This window comes from Pectinophora gossypiella, chromosome 15 (genome assembly GCF_024362695.1).
Source record: "Pectinophora gossypiella chromosome 15, ilPecGoss1.1, whole genome shotgun sequence".
NCBI classification, from domain to species: domain Eukaryota; kingdom Metazoa; phylum Arthropoda; class Insecta; order Lepidoptera; family Gelechiidae; genus Pectinophora; species Pectinophora gossypiella.
This window is the reverse complement of record NC_065418.1, coordinates 3,462,905-3,480,407: the sequence shown is the minus strand read 5'-3', so window position 1 is coordinate 3,480,407 and position 17,503 is coordinate 3,462,905. Positions and strand designations below refer to the sequence as shown.

Here is a 17,503-nt window from a genome sequence, read left to right as displayed (position 1 = left end):
TTTCACCTACGTATTGAGGTTTGAGGAAATGTATACCTACCTACCGTTTACAACAAACGCGATCAGGGTGGGCAGAGCGTAAATTCTCAAAAGACAGCTTGCAGTCACTCAATAAGTAGTAAATTGTTGAATTATTAAATATTATTTGCGATGCACTAACCAATGCTTATTATACCCCATGAGCGATCATACTAGGTCGTGTACTAGGTTCAAGATAAATTCTGATTAGGTACTAAATAAAGACACATTTAAAACTAACGATAAATAAACATTTTCTTTTTTCTATATAACTTATTTATGAATTTTAATTAAGACAAACGTAATAATAAGTCCTATTCATACAAATTCCATTGAAATTTCGTGTTTTGACGTTTAGTAAAAAGTAACTGATTTGACTAGTTGGAGACTAGCCTATTACATAAATAGAAATAGGTACTTACATAAGCAAGTAGGCATTGCATATAAGTACCTAATAGCATATAATAAGGAATAATACTACATAGTACATTTGCAACTAAGTAGGTAGACATTATTTTAAAAACGAAGTCTGGACTACCTACTTAGATTGCATTCAATGTTTAAACAAGGCGATAAGATCAACAGCTATCGTCGATACAAAAAACCACCCGCGCTATTTGTGTGCGAATACTCGGAAGTTTCATTGCAATATTTTAACGGCATTCTAATCCGCAAGTCATTGTGGGTCCCGTTAAGGTTTGCCGTCGTTCGCAGGGCTCCAACCCTTCCCTTGCACCCTTTAGCCCCGCCCACATCGTCGGGCATTTGGACAATCCCTGCATTTGGTAACTCATTTTGTGTCTACAAGTCTCCCGAGCATTTGACGCGTATCCATACAAAATGTCGTTCTGGACGCCCTATACTGGAAAAGCCTTGGATTTAACAAAAACGGTGAAAGAAGAAAGACTGACGCCCCCACTTGTTCCAGAAACACCTACGTTCCAGTACGCTCCGAGATTTTCAGCTACGGAGCATTTTCCGAATCCGTACGCTTCGATAACTTCCCCAGAAGTGAGGACTTTCGACACAAGATTACCATCGCCTGACGCGGGAAGGACCTGGTCTCCGTATTCGAAGAACAGTCGCTCACCAGTAAGAACGCCGGAGTTATACGACGCAGATTCGCTGTCAGATGATGTGGAGTATCAGGCGTTTGAGAGAGACGCTCTGCGAGCAATGGCAGAAAAAAATGGCGGGACACTGCTGGGCAACAACCCGCGAATGCGCCGCGCCGTTCAGACCAGCCAAGCTGTCGATGACTTATACAGGAAGCAGCGCGAGCGCAATAACTTCGCCGCCAAACAGAGCCGCGATAGGAGGAAGCTGAGGGAAGTAAGATTAGCGTTTCAAGTGACATTTCTTCAGAAAAAGCTGTCTGTACTCAGGGCCCAGTTAGGAACACGGTATTGTACACGGTGCCAGTTTCAGTGCTAGACTTTGATGGATTTATTTGTGAACGTCAGGACCTATGTAGTATCGCATAATTTAATGAAATATTTAAGCTCATTTAAGCACAAAATCGGTTCAATCTTTCTACATACATTTCATTAAGATATGTGATACTACGTTTTAGGTAAGTGACTTAAGACTTGACCAAAAGACTGGATTTAAAAACGACGTCCTGAAAAAAAAAAGGGCCTCACTCAGCACCAGCCGTGGCGTAAACCACGACCTATTATGTGGATCCTGTGACATGGACATCGTGTTCCTTTAATATGTGTTTTTAGTCTAAGTACATAGTTTATACGTATAATACTAAAACTAAATGAATTTCTTGTATTGTGAGGATTGCTTTTTGTCTGAATTTGCATTAGAATAAAATATAATTATTGTAAATATCTTTAAATAGTATGTTAAAAACGAAATATGTAAAAGTACCTAAATGTCTAAAGTATGGTATGATTATCAGCCCAGTGATTTATATACCTATAACTTGATAATAAAATACCTATGGACTGTTTAAGTGGGTGGGTGTATAATTAGCTACTATTGTCATTAGTTAGTCATTAGCGTTATTATTGTGTGCAATTCTGACCTTAGTTTAATTACGGTAGTAATTACTTAGAGTAAGCAATCAAAAATAAAAATATTTACTAATTATTGTTTGTTATTTATTTACCCGGTTATTTTTATCGTTACGACTTAACACTTTAAATGTGTAGTTACACATTTAAAGTGTTAAGTCGTTAAGTTTCAGTTGAAACTTAGCTATCATACTTATCAACCCCTCACGTGCGATTTTACTTTTCGATAAACACATTGGAATTTAAGTACATACGCACTATGGCAAGAAAAAATGTGACCCACATTTTGGACAGGGTTTCAAATTTATTGCCCCATATCGTGGCATATTTTGCAAACTGACGTATCTGCAATATTTGGCTAAAATAATTTGTGTGTTATTGACAATAGCAAAAGGTGCAAATCAGATTGGCTAAAAATTTCAAATACGCCAGGTACTTATAAAGGGGGGTCTGTTTAAAAGTATTCAACGCATAAGATGTTTATTTTTTTTTATCCCCACGATTAACCTGAAATTTATGGTATTTTTTATTTAGTATTTATTTTGTTTAGTAGACACGTATTTTTAAACATGTTAATGAATCAATATTTTTTTCATACAAAAGACATCAACGCGTATGAGTATGTATTTAATGTATTTTTTAATATAATATTAATTATACTTAACTCCGTGTCTGCGCGGTCTAGTAGAGCGTTGGGCTCACGATCTGGAGATCCGGGTTCGATTCCTTAAAGTTTTTATTGATTTCCATTCCTTTCCAAATATCAGATGATTTAAGCCCACGGTTCAAACTTAAAAAGTCTAACTACGATATTTATTCGCTTCATCCAACCGTACGGAATATGCAGCTAATCATTTTTTAAACGTACTTATTTACTTTACCTAACATTAAGGTCATAAAAAGCCCATTAAAAAGTTAAATCTTTCTTACACAACTCCGCGACGTACAATAGGTCAGACAGCTACAATAAATTGACTCGAGAGGCGCGGCTTGCGCAAGAGTTAGCCAATAGGAGACGCGCTCGCGCCTATAGGTAACGACTATTAAAAGCACTAAGTGTTATGTATCTGAACTATTGAAATATTTTTTCTTTTCTTTTTTGGTTTATTGATTAAGTATAGGTAGTTTTCAACATATAATTTAAAAAGATTATAAAAATACTAATTTCTATTGTTTTTTAATTTAAATGGCGTATTTTTTTTGCATTATTTTCTAACGTGAAGCCTTGGGACCTTATAGACGATTGAATTCGACCAAAAAAAAAAATGCGCCACCGAAATGACATAAAAATACCTTTCTGAAATATGTTATAAATTTTAATATAGGTAGTTATGATTAGACCGAATTTGACATTATAGACGGCGATACGGCTTACCACCTATCGTGTCGGTCTAACAGAAAGCTCGGTGAGGTGTGGGTACTTGGTGCCTACCCTATTTGGGATATAGTCGTGAGCTTATGTTATGTACATACACCGAATTCAGGTGGCTGTTGTTGTTTTTTTAGCCAGTCTCTATTATGTTATCAGAAATCAGAATCATAATAATAATTCCAATATCCCGGTCCACTAACCCCCAACCCAATAGCCCAGTTCCCTTTGTTCCCATAATTTGCAATAGCCCTACACGAACCGGGGATTGTCTTTGGGTGCACTCCCATAGCGACACAGGGATAATCGCCGGTTGGAGTCACACCACATTTAGATTAAACTGTCTTAAGGGGCCTCTACGTATTGGCTTCGGCCCCACGCACGCCTTCCAAAAGTCCGGGCCTCCATAGGCCCGAGATATGAAAAAGACATACAATAATATAATAATAATAATCTTTATTGAAACATAGTATTACAATTTTACATTAATAAAAATACAGACAACTAGGTATAATCAATTACTTTAGTTATGCGGCGGTCCCTGCATTAAGCTCAGCTTGTATCGCAGGGGCCAGAGTACGATTTCCTATGTTAAGATTTACATCATTTATTCAACGTACCTAATTATCATAGAAACACTTGTTGAAGTTCAATTTGACATTTTTGAATCTACGTCATTTCGCAAGGTGTTATGGCTGAGGAGAAGAAATGACAAGAAAAACGAATTGTAGCGTTGACAGCAACTTTCCGAACGGCGACCCGCTCTACGGCTAGTCTCTTTTACGGCGACAGCAATAAATCTTTTTACCGACTTCAAAAAAGGAGGAGGTTCTCAATTCGACCGTATATTTTAAATCAATGTAGGTATAAGTACATTATAAGTTATTTAATAACTAGAGGAACATATTCAATACCAGACATTTTTATCATTTAGCTATAATAAGCTTATTTTTACATAAGGTAAATTTCACATCAGATTTAACGGCCTCCGTGGTCCAGTGGTTGAGCGTAGAGCTCACAATCCAGAGGTCCCGGATTCGAATCCCGGTGGGGACATATCACAAAAATCACTTTGTGATCCTTTAGTTTGGTTAGGACATCACAGGCTGTTCACCTGATTGTCCAAAAAGTAAGGTGATCCGTGCTTCGGAAAGCACGTTAAGTCGTTGGTCCCGGTTACTACTTACTGATGTAAGTAAGTAGTCGTTACATGAGCCACATCATGGGCCTTTGGCGGCTCAATAATAACCCTGACACCAGAGTTGATGAGGTTGGTAATTCACCTCACAACCCACACGATAGAAGAAGACATCAGCTTTAAATTAATTTTCTGACAAATTCAAAATGCTGTGGTATCGTCTAATGACTTATGTTTCTGCCGCAGATTGTACGAGTACTTATAAGGACACATTGGAATTTATATAATCGCACTATGGCAAGAAAAATTGTGACCTACATTTTGGACAGGGTTTTAAATGTATTGCCCCATATCGTGGGGCAAGTATGATGTACCTAAGTCATCATCATCATCAGCCCATTAACGTCCCCACTGCTGGGGCATGGGCCTTCCCTATGGATGGATAGGGAGATCGGGCCTTAAACCATCACGCGGGCCCAGTGCGGATTGATGGTTATTAACGACTGCTAATGCAGCCGGGACCAACGGCTTAACGTGCCTTCCGAAGCACGGAGGAGCTCGAGGTGAAAACTTTTTTTTTTTTGTGGTCACCCATCCTATGACCGGCCTTTTCGAAAGTTGCTTTACTTCAACAATCGCAGACCGAGCGCGTTAACCGCTGCGCCATCGAGCTCCTCATGTACCTAAGTATGTACCTAAGTATGTAGTCGTTATATGAGCCATGTCAGGGACTCAGTAATAACACAACTTTTCTCATTTTTTGTCGATATCGACACGGTTAATGATTAGTAAGTTGCTCTTACTGTTTTTCTAATCAATTATTTTAGAACAAAATAGTTTTTTTAATGCCATAAGCTTCATCATCATCATCATCAGCCCATTAGTAGTATTAAAAGGTGCATTGTTCTGTCCAGTTCCGTCCGAGTTAAGTCAGCATAAAAACAGTTCAAACACACAGCCCAGTTGCTGCTTCAAATCCAACTTAATTTATTGTCCAGGCGATTTTACATGTAACAAATAACCAGTCGTCTGCCGTTCCCGGGAATATTTCCAAAGTGCGAATAATCCTCTTGTAAAATCTTCTCCATACAATTATTGTAAGGAAACTGGCTGTTTCTTTTTTTTTTAAAGTGTTCTTACTTGTACTCTGATCCTATCTGCCTAAAGACTAGGTAATAAAGCTCTTTCTACATAACTTTTGCACCATTTTTGCAATTTTTAATCTTTGAGAACATTGCAGGAAACATTCCAACTATAAATAACCCACTTGTACACTACAGAAGTCACAGAATGTGCAAGAACATCTCTACTTATATAGCCAGCCACAGCTGCCTCAGTTTTCGGAAACTATCTTCGATATGAAGCAAAAACTTGTTAAGTCCACAGCTGTTTGTCAATTTAAACATGCCACACGGATGTTCGCTGCGTTGCGTCGTCGTAACGGACTGTCAAACACACTGAGTGCCACTTCGCAACGTATCATGACCACTTAAAAAATATATACTTAATTAAAGACTTTATACATCTATTTATCTATCATGTGGTTTTTCTTGTTGCGCCGGCAAGTCACATTTTGTCAATGTAATGTTTTGCAACTCGTATGAAATCCTCGGCAGCTGTCATCAGCTCCAGCTTTGTTTTTTAACTTATTATTAATAAGATACACAACCTGACAACAACATAAATTACAATAGGTTTAGATTTAGTCCACCACCATTACTTTAACATCACAACCTTTTTTTATTATTTAAATAAATAAATAAATAAATTATTGAATTGACTATTAGGTAAAGACGGCGATACGGATCCCCACCTTTCAGGTTGGTCTAACAGGTAGCTCGGTGAAGTGTGGGTACTTAGTTCATCTTGCGATGGATGTGGGCACATCCAGTATGGAGACTTAGTTCATCCTGCGATGGATGTGCCCTTAAATACCGCAATTGGGAAATAGTCATGAGCTTAATGTTATGTTGTTGTTTTTATAGTTAAGGCTCAGTTAAAAATGATCTCTTTTACCATCTCTCTTTCGAATGTGCCCATTATGCTCGCAGCGTCACCCCGTTGAATGGCAAGGGAAATATTTTGCGAGCTAATGCCCTGACCAGGAGTCTCCACCTTGCCTTTTGCCCACCTCGCTAATAAAGATTTAGTCTCCACAAAAGTCGAAGTTACTGACGAACGGAGTTCCGATGTCGCAACGGATCCACGACGCATCGTGTGGCCCCTCTCTTAGATTAAAGTTATCGGATACATCGAAGTTTTTACATAAAGCCTGTCAATTGTGAAGAGGCGGCGCGCGCGCAACAAAAATAACCCTTCCGATGAATGTTATGATTCTCAGAGTGCGATAATGGGAACGTGTCGAGGCGCGTGGACGATATTTTTTTTAATTTCTATGACTTTTGAGATCCTAATACTAACACATTGTGGTTTAATAGATACATCCCGAGTGTGGCTGTGATTTAATGGTTGATTGTTAGTCTCGATACGGCCTCTGTGGTCCAGTGGTTGAGCGTAGGTCTAACGATCCGGAGGCCCCGGGTTCGAATCCCGGTGGGGACATATCACAAAAATTACTTTGTCTTCCCAGTTTGGTTAGGACATTACAGGCTGATCACCTGATTGTCCGATGATGATCCGTGCTTCGGAAGGCACGTTAAGCCGTTGGCCCGGTAACTACTTACTGATGTAAGTATGTAGTCGTTACATGAGCCATGTCAGGGACTCAGTAAATAACACAGTTCTCTCTTTTTGTCGATATCGACACTGATATTATCGATCCATATTTTAGAACAAAATAGTTTTTTTTAATGCCATAAGCTTCATCATCATCATCATCAGCCCATTAATGTCCCCACTGCTGGGGCACGGGCCTTCTCTATGGATGGATAGGGAGATCGGGCCTTAAACCATCACGCGGGCCCAGTGCGGATTGATGGTTATTAACGACTGCTAATGCAGCCGGGACCAACGGTTTAACGTGCCTTCCGAAGCACGGAGGAGCTCGAGATGAAAACTTTTTTTTGTGATCACCCATCCTATGACCGGCCTTTGCGAAAGTTGCTTAACTTCAACAATCGCAGCCCGAGCGCGTTTACCGCTGCGCCACCGAGCTAGATTTTTCTCATTAGAAATATTTCCATCCTGCAGAGACAGCAATATATTAATACAAATACTTACTGACTAAATTGAATTGAATACTGACTTTGTGAAGCTAAGTGTACAAACACTAACGTTTTGGTATTCGTTAGTAATAGATTTTTTATTAAAAAAACGTGGTACTCGTTGGGAATGGAATATAAATTCGAATCGAAAATAAACTAATACCAAATGGTATTACGTTTTGGTATTAGAACGGAATAACTCAGCAATATTGCTATTTGACAGTTGTTTGCATTGCGCACTTAGGTACTTTTATATGCGCAAATGTCAAATTGCAATATTGCTTTCTTAGATGAATTGCTTCGATGTGGCCATTTTGACCCCCCCAGTTCAGTACAATTAATATTGATAATATTTCAATACGATAACATTTTACAATAATCTAAAATGCGCAGTAAGTTACGTAAGCTAGTGTTAGGACTTGCATTAGCATAGTGATTAGGGCATGCAATATCGGAAGGTTTTAAATTCCGATACTGATTTCTGATATTAGATCAAATCAAATCAAATATACTTTATTGCATACAACATACAAAACAAATTTACACAAATGGATGATAGGTACAGTACAACATGGCGGCCTTACTGCTAAGCAGTTATTTCTTCCAGGCAACCAGTGGAAAGGAAACATTTACTAGATCTCATCGTCGGTTTTATCTAGATTTTATTTATTAGATCTCAATATCGGAATCGGAAACATAAGTCACACATGGTATTGTGTGGTATTCTTCGTTTTATGAGACTTAAGTTTATCGGCAGTGTACGGGCTTGTGCATTCGTCCCTCCATTGTAAGCTCTACAGCTCAACCCCTATGGGTTGCGTAGTGATATAATTGAGTCAATCCGAGGGTTCTCCCCTCACTTACTATCTACAGCGTTATGTAATAGTACAACGGCGACATATAGGAAGTATTGATTACTCGTAGAGTATGGATTCTACGGTCAAAATGGACTCAATGTGGTGTTCTTTGGATAATAGACTTTTCTGACGTAATTTATTTTAGGTATCCTAATATGGAATTAATTATTTGGGGGAGCGCTGAGGGCTCTCATCCGGTACAAAAAGACAACAGGGGGGTTAAAATGGCCAAACCGAAGCAATTCATCTAAAAAAGCAATATTGCTATTTGGCAGTTGTTTGCATTGCGCACTTACTTTTCTATGCGCAAATATCAAATTGCAATATTGCTTTCTTAGATGATTTGCTTCGATGTGGCCATTTTAACCCCCCAGGCCTGAGCCTACTTGGGCTTCATTAAACTTACCGAAGTTGACTATGACTATTAGAGTGATAGCTCGATTGGAAGAATGCTTGACTGTCACTGTAAGGTCCTAGTTTCAAATCCCAGTACTGGCCTAAACTGAGCCAACATCGGCAATCATCAAATCGAATTAAGTATACATTAGTGCATACACATATATGAAACATGGTAAAAAATTCATATACAACAAACACAATTCAATCATCGCATATCCGAATACAAACGAATGCTAATTTCCGTGATCATCAATATAGTTTTATCGATGTATCACCATTATCAAATTACATATTTAATTAAGTTCTGTATGTTTTGTTTAAATACAGTACCTACTTACTTAGTTCTAAATTCAAGTTAAATTAAGTTCTGTTTGTTTTGTTTAAATAAAGTACATACCTATTTAGTTCTAAATTCAAATTCTGATAAACGACAAATCGAATAATTAATGTACATGGAAATTAGCATTCGTTTGAATTTGGATATGTGATGATTGCAGAGGGCTAGTGAGAAAATAGAAGCACTGTAGATGTAATATAGTTTACTTCCTTTCCAAATGTTGGGGTGGTGTTATTTGCAGGTAGATAGATACCTGTTTATTCTCATTCTCTTCATGCGGGTCCATTTACAATTAAGGCTCACCCAGATGTTTTTAGGTAAAGGATTAACTTTATTGCACCCGCAAAAATATCAAAGTCCTTTATTTCAAACGTTCTTGTTATTTTAGGCAACAAAGACGCCTGAACTATGCAAAAAAGGATTAATTATATTGCATCCCGCAGAAACCCAAATGTTTCTATGAGTTTTTGTGAGGAATAGATAGTCTGTCCTTGCGTTACCGTTAGTTGAAAGAAAGTTCTTTGTATTACCAAGAACAATGGTTTGCGAACCCGTTGTCGGAGTTAATCCTGTGCCAATTCTACAATTTGCATGTCGACTTTTGTTTATTGAGGAACAATACAGGCAAATGTTACCTTCAAAACAGTCATTTGTTTTCTTTTCTAAGTTCCACAGATTATTTACTATGAACCTTGTTTCATCTTAAGTAGATTATTAAACGCTTTGTGGCGAAAGTTTGTGTATTCATCTGACTGTCGAAGTCCTTCATAAGTCACAATCTTACTAATATTATAAATGGATCGTTTTTCTTTTTTATCGACAATGATCTGTTCTTAGTTCGGATAAGTCGTATGTTTTAGAATTGTATTTAATCTTTCCATTGTCCAAAAATATACTAAGTTAATCTTATTATACTCAAAATACTAGCAAAATATTAATCGGTACCTCGATTAGCTTCATTGTTTTTCACAAAATTCTGTGACAGAGTGGTAAATCAAAATGCTGTCTCCGATGAAAAGGGCCACTCTTTCACAATATTTTTTTGAATGCCCCTGCAAAGAAAAGTATTTTAACAAGATAAAGAGAAACACTAAATAGTTCTCTATAGACACGTCATCTTTATATTATTATGATGTTTTAAAGTACTTATTATCGTTATAATTTTAAAGGTGTTAATCCGATATATCGAGAAAATGTATTTTTATTGTCGATAAAAAAGAAAAACGACCCAAATGTGAAAGTTTGTGAGTATGGATGTTTGTTACTCTTTCACGCAAAAACTACTGAATGGATTTTAATGAAACTTAACAATAATGTAGCTTTATACATTAGAATAACACATAGGCTTTAACAATTAAAGAAAATCGGAAATTCTTACCGCGGAAACCGAAAACCACGCGAAGTCGCGGGCGGCCCCTAGTATTTTATACATCTACTTACTGATTAAACTTGAAAATAGGGTCGAAGTAGTACGTAGGAACGAACCCGAAATTAAAGCTAAATATTATGAAATTATAACCTCCTTCTATTTTGAAGTGGTTAAAAACGATCACCCATCCAACAACTGACCATTCCCGATATTGCTTAACTTTGTTGATCGGTATCAATCAACAAGCACAGCTAGGTTACGGGTGTACGGCAAAATAGGCTAATTTACAACTAGTCAAATCAGTTTTCAAATGTTTTTACTAAACGTCAAAACATGAAATTACTACGGAATATGTATGAAAAAGCACACAGGGACGTCATAGAAAAACGTGATAAAGTGTCGGACGTATTATTATGTTTTTCGTGATTAAAATTCTTGAATTAGTTAAATAGAAAAATGAAAATATTTTTCGTTACTTTTATATCTGATTTATTTAGTAATCAGAATTTCATAATTTATCGTGAACCTAGTAGATACACGACCCAATTATCTGTATTTAATATTTATCATAAAAACGGCGACACAGGCAACGGTCCACGCGACATTCAGCCGCCACGTGCCGCCTGTAATAACAAAGAACCCTTCCGCTTCGGGTAACTGTTATGTTACTCTAGCAGATCTTATGTAACAAATGTTACATAACTTTTTTTTTGACTTGACTTATTGTAGATTTGCCGCAGACGGCATTAGCTACTTGGCCGGACAAATGGGGAGCGCTGAATGCTCTCACCCGGTACAACGTTTACGACAACAGGCCTGAGGGTGCCCAGTTACAGTTCACATTTAAGTTGCATAACTTCAATGTGCAATGTTATTATTTAAAAAATGAAAAAAGACTTCTACCAATATGCTATCTGTAGCACGGAGCCCGTATATAGCGCGCGACGCGATATTTTGATTCAAAATAACAATTTTTACGCATTTCTCACGTAAACAATACGCAATCGTAAATTGTTCAAATTCAAATTCATTTATTCGTCAACATAGGTAAATGAGTTATTACAATATAATATATGTCGCACCTTTCGGTATACGAATTTAAAACATAACAGATTATTAAATTACAAATAAAATTATTCAATAAATTACAATAGCATTCAATATAATAAAAATAGAAAATTAACAAATATATTGGAATGAAGATTGTGAAGAGGTCGTGTGTGTTTGTAAATTTCAGATACCTAAGAAGGTATCATTAACAAATGGCTTATGCAATTTTGCAGGACATTGCATTTATACTAGTGTTACTTAAGGCTTAATAAAAATAAATAAATAAACAATAATTATAATAAATAAAACTATATAACACATACGTACCTACCCACCTAACTAGTGATTTAGTAGGTGCACTGGGATCGTCTTCTTATCGTGTGGGTTGTGAGGTAGAATACCAGCCTCATTAACCGTCAGGGTTATGATTGAGCCGCCAAAGGCCCCTGACATGGCTCATGTAACACTTACATCAGTAAATACTATATCGTTACATGAGACGTGTCAGGGGCCTTTAGCGGCTCAATAATAACCCAGACACCAGGGTTGATGAGGTTGGTAATTCACCTCACAACCCACACGATAGAAGAACATGGAAATTAGCATTCGTTTGTATTCGGATATGCGATGATTATCGACGAAGCTCTATAAAGTATCCCACGCGCCGTCAACGCCTACCGGACACCTGCGCGCACGCACTGCAATCCCAGCGTCCCTTACTTTCCTAAGTAAGGGACCATTGTTCCTAATCATGTCATAAAACCACCGTGCATTGAAAACAGTTGCAGCCATAAAACAAATGTTTTTTTACAGACCTGACGGTTAGAGGCAATAAAATAATCTATAATCATCTAAGTAGCCGACATGAGCGACCATATCTTTTTACTTTTTTTGAGCATTGTTTAAGAGCTTAGTGTTTTCAGCCTATGTATTGTTGTCCTCGTTAATATTTTTTCGAAGTACAGATACAATAGGTTTTTGTTTTAACTGCTTTGGAAAAGCCGAAGGGTTTAATGCAAGTTGCCTACCACCATGTTTGTTCGGGCCCGAAGGCAAGAGGGGAATACAATTTTTCCCTAAAAAGTAGCATGGAGAATGCTACATCGACAAGAACGTGGCTCTTAAATTAGCGATGTCATGGTTACCACCATGACTGCGGACGTTACGTCCCTCCGAATATCAAATCACTGGTGATCATGAATGATATAGGTATACACCAATGTTAATACTACCTTAACGGCCTCCGTGATCCAGTGGTTGAGCGTTGGGCTCACGATCCGGAGGCCCCGGGTTCGAATCCCAGTGGGGACATATCACAAAAATCACTTTGTGATCCCTAGTTTGGCTAGGACATTACAGGCTGATCACCCGATTGTCCGAAAGGAAGATGATCCGTGCTTCGGAAGGCACGTTAAGCCGTTGGTCCCGGTTACTACTCACTGATGTAAGTATGTAGTCGTTACATGAGCTATGTCAGGGACCTTTGGCGGCTCAGTAATAACCCTGACACCAGGGTTGATGAGGTTGTTATTCCACCTCACAACCCACACGATAAGTAGAATAATACTACTTTAAAATGCTTCTATCTAAAATGCGGGGGGAGGTTACTCTCCTCAAGTCTTAGAGGACTACAAGCTTTAGGTCTTTCAAGCTTCATGTCTCCACCACACTCGCTGCTGAGCTGCTTCATGCGGACTTCAGGCCAGAGGGAGTGGTGTTTCAACGCTTCAGGGAGGCGAAGACGAACTATAAATTCCCTAAGTAGATTAATATTTTAATAATTATAATATTGTATGTATTCTTACATTGTATGGGCCTTAGCCGTGGGCGGCCGCTAGTAAATTAATAAAATAAGTACCAAAACTCTATACTAACGTATTATTTAAGACCCCAACCTCTAAAATAAATTAGTTTTTTCTCCCGGCAATTATAGAATTTCCCGCGTGAGCATAATAATAAAAAGTAGGTGCCTCAATTGTGAATTTAAGTTCTGGTGTGTTAAAAAGGCCACATCCAAGCAATTCATTTAATAAAAAAGCAGTATTGCAATTTGATTTGCGCATATACCTAAAAGTAAGTGCGCAGTACAAACAAATGTCAAATAACTATATTGCTGTCTTAGATGAATTGCTTCGATGTGGCCATTAACCCCCCAGATACATGATAAATCTAATGATTGATGAACATGGAAATTAAAAATTCAAATTCAAATATTTATTGCATTCCATGTAGTCATTAGATTGTATTTACTTTCGTTTGTAGTTAGAAATGCAATGATTGCCGAGAGCAGTGGATATCAAGAAATTAAGTTAGTTACCTACGTATTTGTAAGATATTTGCCAAAATTCTGCCTTTAACAGTAACATTATAAATGTTTGCATGAACAAGCAAAATGGCTTAAAACTATTCTTTGTAGTAAAACTATAGGAGGTTTTGAAATGCACAATCCGCCCGCATTTACACAATCCTGCAACGGTTCAGAAGATTAAGTCTTCTGAGAAAAGAGGGCATGAATGAATTTGAGAAACTTTTGCTTTAAGTATTGCGATAAGATATTTTTGCTACCAACTGAATTTTTACGAAGTAGGAAGGTTTGAAAAATTTGAAATTCGAATATCTACTTACTACAGAGATTAAATATATTTTTAGTGTGATCTCTACATAGATATTACATCATTTTGCACCAGATTTTATAAAGAATTAAATTAAGTTGTTCCCTAATAGAGAATGTTGTGTGAAATCGGACATATATAATATTTGGAATGTTGTAGAAGTTCCAATATGATGGGTGTTATGTGTGGGTGTGTGTGGGTGTGTGTGCGTGTGTGTAGACATATTTTATAAAGTATGTCTTTCAAATTAATTTTGCTTAAAGCTTAAAATAAAGGGTAGGAAAGTTCAAAATAATAGAATCTTATTCATCTGAATTAATTTTTAATTAATTGTGCTTTACTTCTAAGTATCAAAATACAAATTTAACCTACGTTTGTAAGTACAATTTAAATACAGTCTTACTCTCTCATTTAAGTACATTATTTACAATTTTTAATACAAAATTCTTTTACACATTTTAAATTTTTATCTTTTGACTATATTTATATATTGCACATTTGACATCGTATTAAATCTTAGGTCTATAAACTTGTTGTTTAACGAGCACTTTAGTCTTTGGTTTCACGGTTGCTGGCAACGCACACAAGTCGACACAGACAGTTGTGCCTTCAGCTTCGACACTTGATTCTTTAAGTACGCAACTTTCAGGGACAAGTGGATTTCCCTCAGCTTCCTCCTGTCGCGGCTCTGTTTTGCGGCGAAGTTGTTGCGCTCGCGCTGCCTTCTGTACGAGTCATCGACAGCTTGGCTGGTCTGCACGGCGCGGCGCATGCGCGGGTTGTTGCCCAGCAGCGTTCCGCCATTTTTCTCCGCCATTGCTCGCAGAGCGTCTCTCTCAAAAGCTTGGAATTCAGGGTCTTCTGAGAGCATGTCTGCTTCGGCGAGGAAGTTTTGAGGCTTCTGTGTGGAAGTAGCCTGGGGTGTCTTTGGCGGGGACAGAGTTTGTGGCCGGTAGAAGCTGGGGCTCGGCGCGGGCTCGCAGCCTGAGCAAGCGCTTGTAACTGACACCGGCGATATCTGCACCGACGGCAGGCCGTACTGAGGATACCCATACCCTGGGTACACGTACACGGGCTGAGGATGAGGAACCGCATATCCAGGCGGTACCACCGGCAACGGAGTCGGGTACTGCTGACGGTACGGGTACTGGACGGCGTTAACAACAGGAGCCGGAGCCACAGGAATCACTGGATTCACGGGAATCATTGGAGTCACAGGAGACCGCCGTTCTTCTTTCACTTTTGTCAAATCCAAGGGAACTTCAACGTACGGTGTCCACAGAGGCATGGTCACAGATACTGGATGGTAAGGGTAAGGTTAAAACGTGTTTTCGTCGCGGAGTGCGGAAGACAAGTGACGATCAATCCTTGAGACACTGCTCAAGCGCCCCTGCGTTAGAAGTGGGCGGGGCTTAGGTAAGTAGGAAGGGGAACACGAGAAAGGGTAAGCTACCTGCGACAACGCTAACGGGAAACAGGCAAACAATGGCCGCTTGCGGTACAATGTCCAAGTATTGTTTTTCTATTTTGTTTTGCAACTCGTCACCAAAGTCATTTGATTTGAAGCGTAAGTAATTAAGAAATGGATCTATTGTTGCTTTTAAGAAATTTTGCGTGTTTTGGTAAACAGTTTAATTTAATAATTTGTTGTGATGGAGATAGTAATTGAGTAGCTATTAACGAATTGTTACAGAATAACATCTTTTGCTGAACAGGGTACCTATCTACAGCAAATAAATTAAAGATATATATAATTAAAATATAAAACGAAGTAGGTAAATGAACTGTTTAAAATATGGGAACTTTAAAAAATACTTACCATCCATGTTAAATCCGGTTGAGAGCTCTCAGCGCTCCCCATTTGTCCGAGCATGTAGTCAATGCCATCTGCGGCAAATCTACAATAAGTCACGTCAAAAAAATAAAATAGATCCATGTTAATTTATCACTTTATATAAAAAGAAAACTTAGTATAAGTACTTTATACTTATAAGTAAGAAACATGTTGCTTAATAACTATTTATTATAGAACTATGCCTTTTGTGCAATAGCTAAAGTGTTTTATATTATGTTGAATGCATGTGGTGCGCCCCGACCCATGGTAGGCGCGGCTTGCGCAAACGCACGTCGACCAATAGAATCGCGGCAAAAAACATTCGATTTTTTTGAAATTTTATAGCCGACAGCCGTTTTAGGTTGCGTTTTATTTTTGTAAAAAAATTGCTGGTATACTTTTAATAACAATAAATTAATATGTGTAGGAATGATTTATTTGTTATGAAAATATTATAGAGAATGCTACGCCGACAAGAGCGTGGCTCTTAAATTAGTGATGATGATGATTTGATATTGAATAGGTACATTAGCTTCGAAATGCAGAAAAAACTTGAAATAAGAACTGAGAGGACATTAGTTTAATATATATTAAATAACAATCCGAATAATCAGTACGAACATTGATATAAAATAGTAATTCAATGTGCAAAAAAGAATAAGAAATATACATACCTACTTACCTAGATAGGTACTTGTAGGTACTTCGCATTAATGGTAGATACCTATAAGTGAGGAAATAAATAAATAAAAATTAAATAACTCAATCCCGTTGTTCATAAAATCTGTAAAAATCTCTGATATCCAATTCATCATCATCATCACCAGCCCATTAACGTCCCCCCTGCTGGGGCACGGGCCTTCCCTATGGATGGATAGGGAGATCGGGCCTTAAACCATCACGCGGGCCCAGTGCGGATTGATGGTTATTAACGACTGCTAATGCAGCCGGGACCAACGGCTTAACGTGCCTTCCGAAGCACGGAGGAGCTCGAAATGAAAACTTTTTTTTTGTGGTTACCCATCCTATGACCGGCCTTTGCGAAAGTTGCTTAACTTTAACAATCGCAGACCGAGCGCGTTTACCGCTGCGCCACCGAGCTCCTCCAATTATTCCAATATTTCCAATTATTAGATATCCAATTTTTCATTGATTGACAATTACAATAATAAATGGGTGATGTTTAGTACAATTTCTTCACAGTTTCGTCACTTTCATGTAGTTTTTTTTTCATAATATAGGTAGGTACCTACCGACAAACTAAAATGATGTTGCGAAGCCATAACTAAAAAAAAAAAAACTAAAATGATGTCTTAGTTGATTAGAATTAAA

At 37.9% G+C, this 17,503-nt stretch overlaps 2 protein-coding genes across 2 annotated transcripts; one reads left to right on the top strand and one right to left on the bottom strand.

Annotated features, from left to right (window-relative positions):
- Positions 1-617: 617 nt before the first annotated feature.
- LOC126373210 (hepatic leukemia factor-like) lies at positions 618-2,083 on the top strand. The gene has a single exon (XM_050019263.1). The coding sequence runs from the start codon at positions 859-861 to the stop codon at positions 1,450-1,452; it is 594 nt and encodes a 197-aa protein (XP_049875220.1). The 5' UTR covers positions 618-858; the 3' UTR covers positions 1,453-2,083.
- Positions 2,084-14,899: 12,816 nt separating this feature from the next.
- Positions 14,900-15,643, bottom strand: LOC126373435 (protein giant-like). The gene has a single exon (XM_050019593.1). It carries the CDS (start codon positions 15,623-15,625, stop codon positions 14,900-14,902), a length of 726 nt encoding a protein of 241 aa, XP_049875550.1. The 5' UTR covers positions 15,626-15,643.
- Between the last annotated feature and the right edge of the window lie 1,860 nt (positions 15,644-17,503).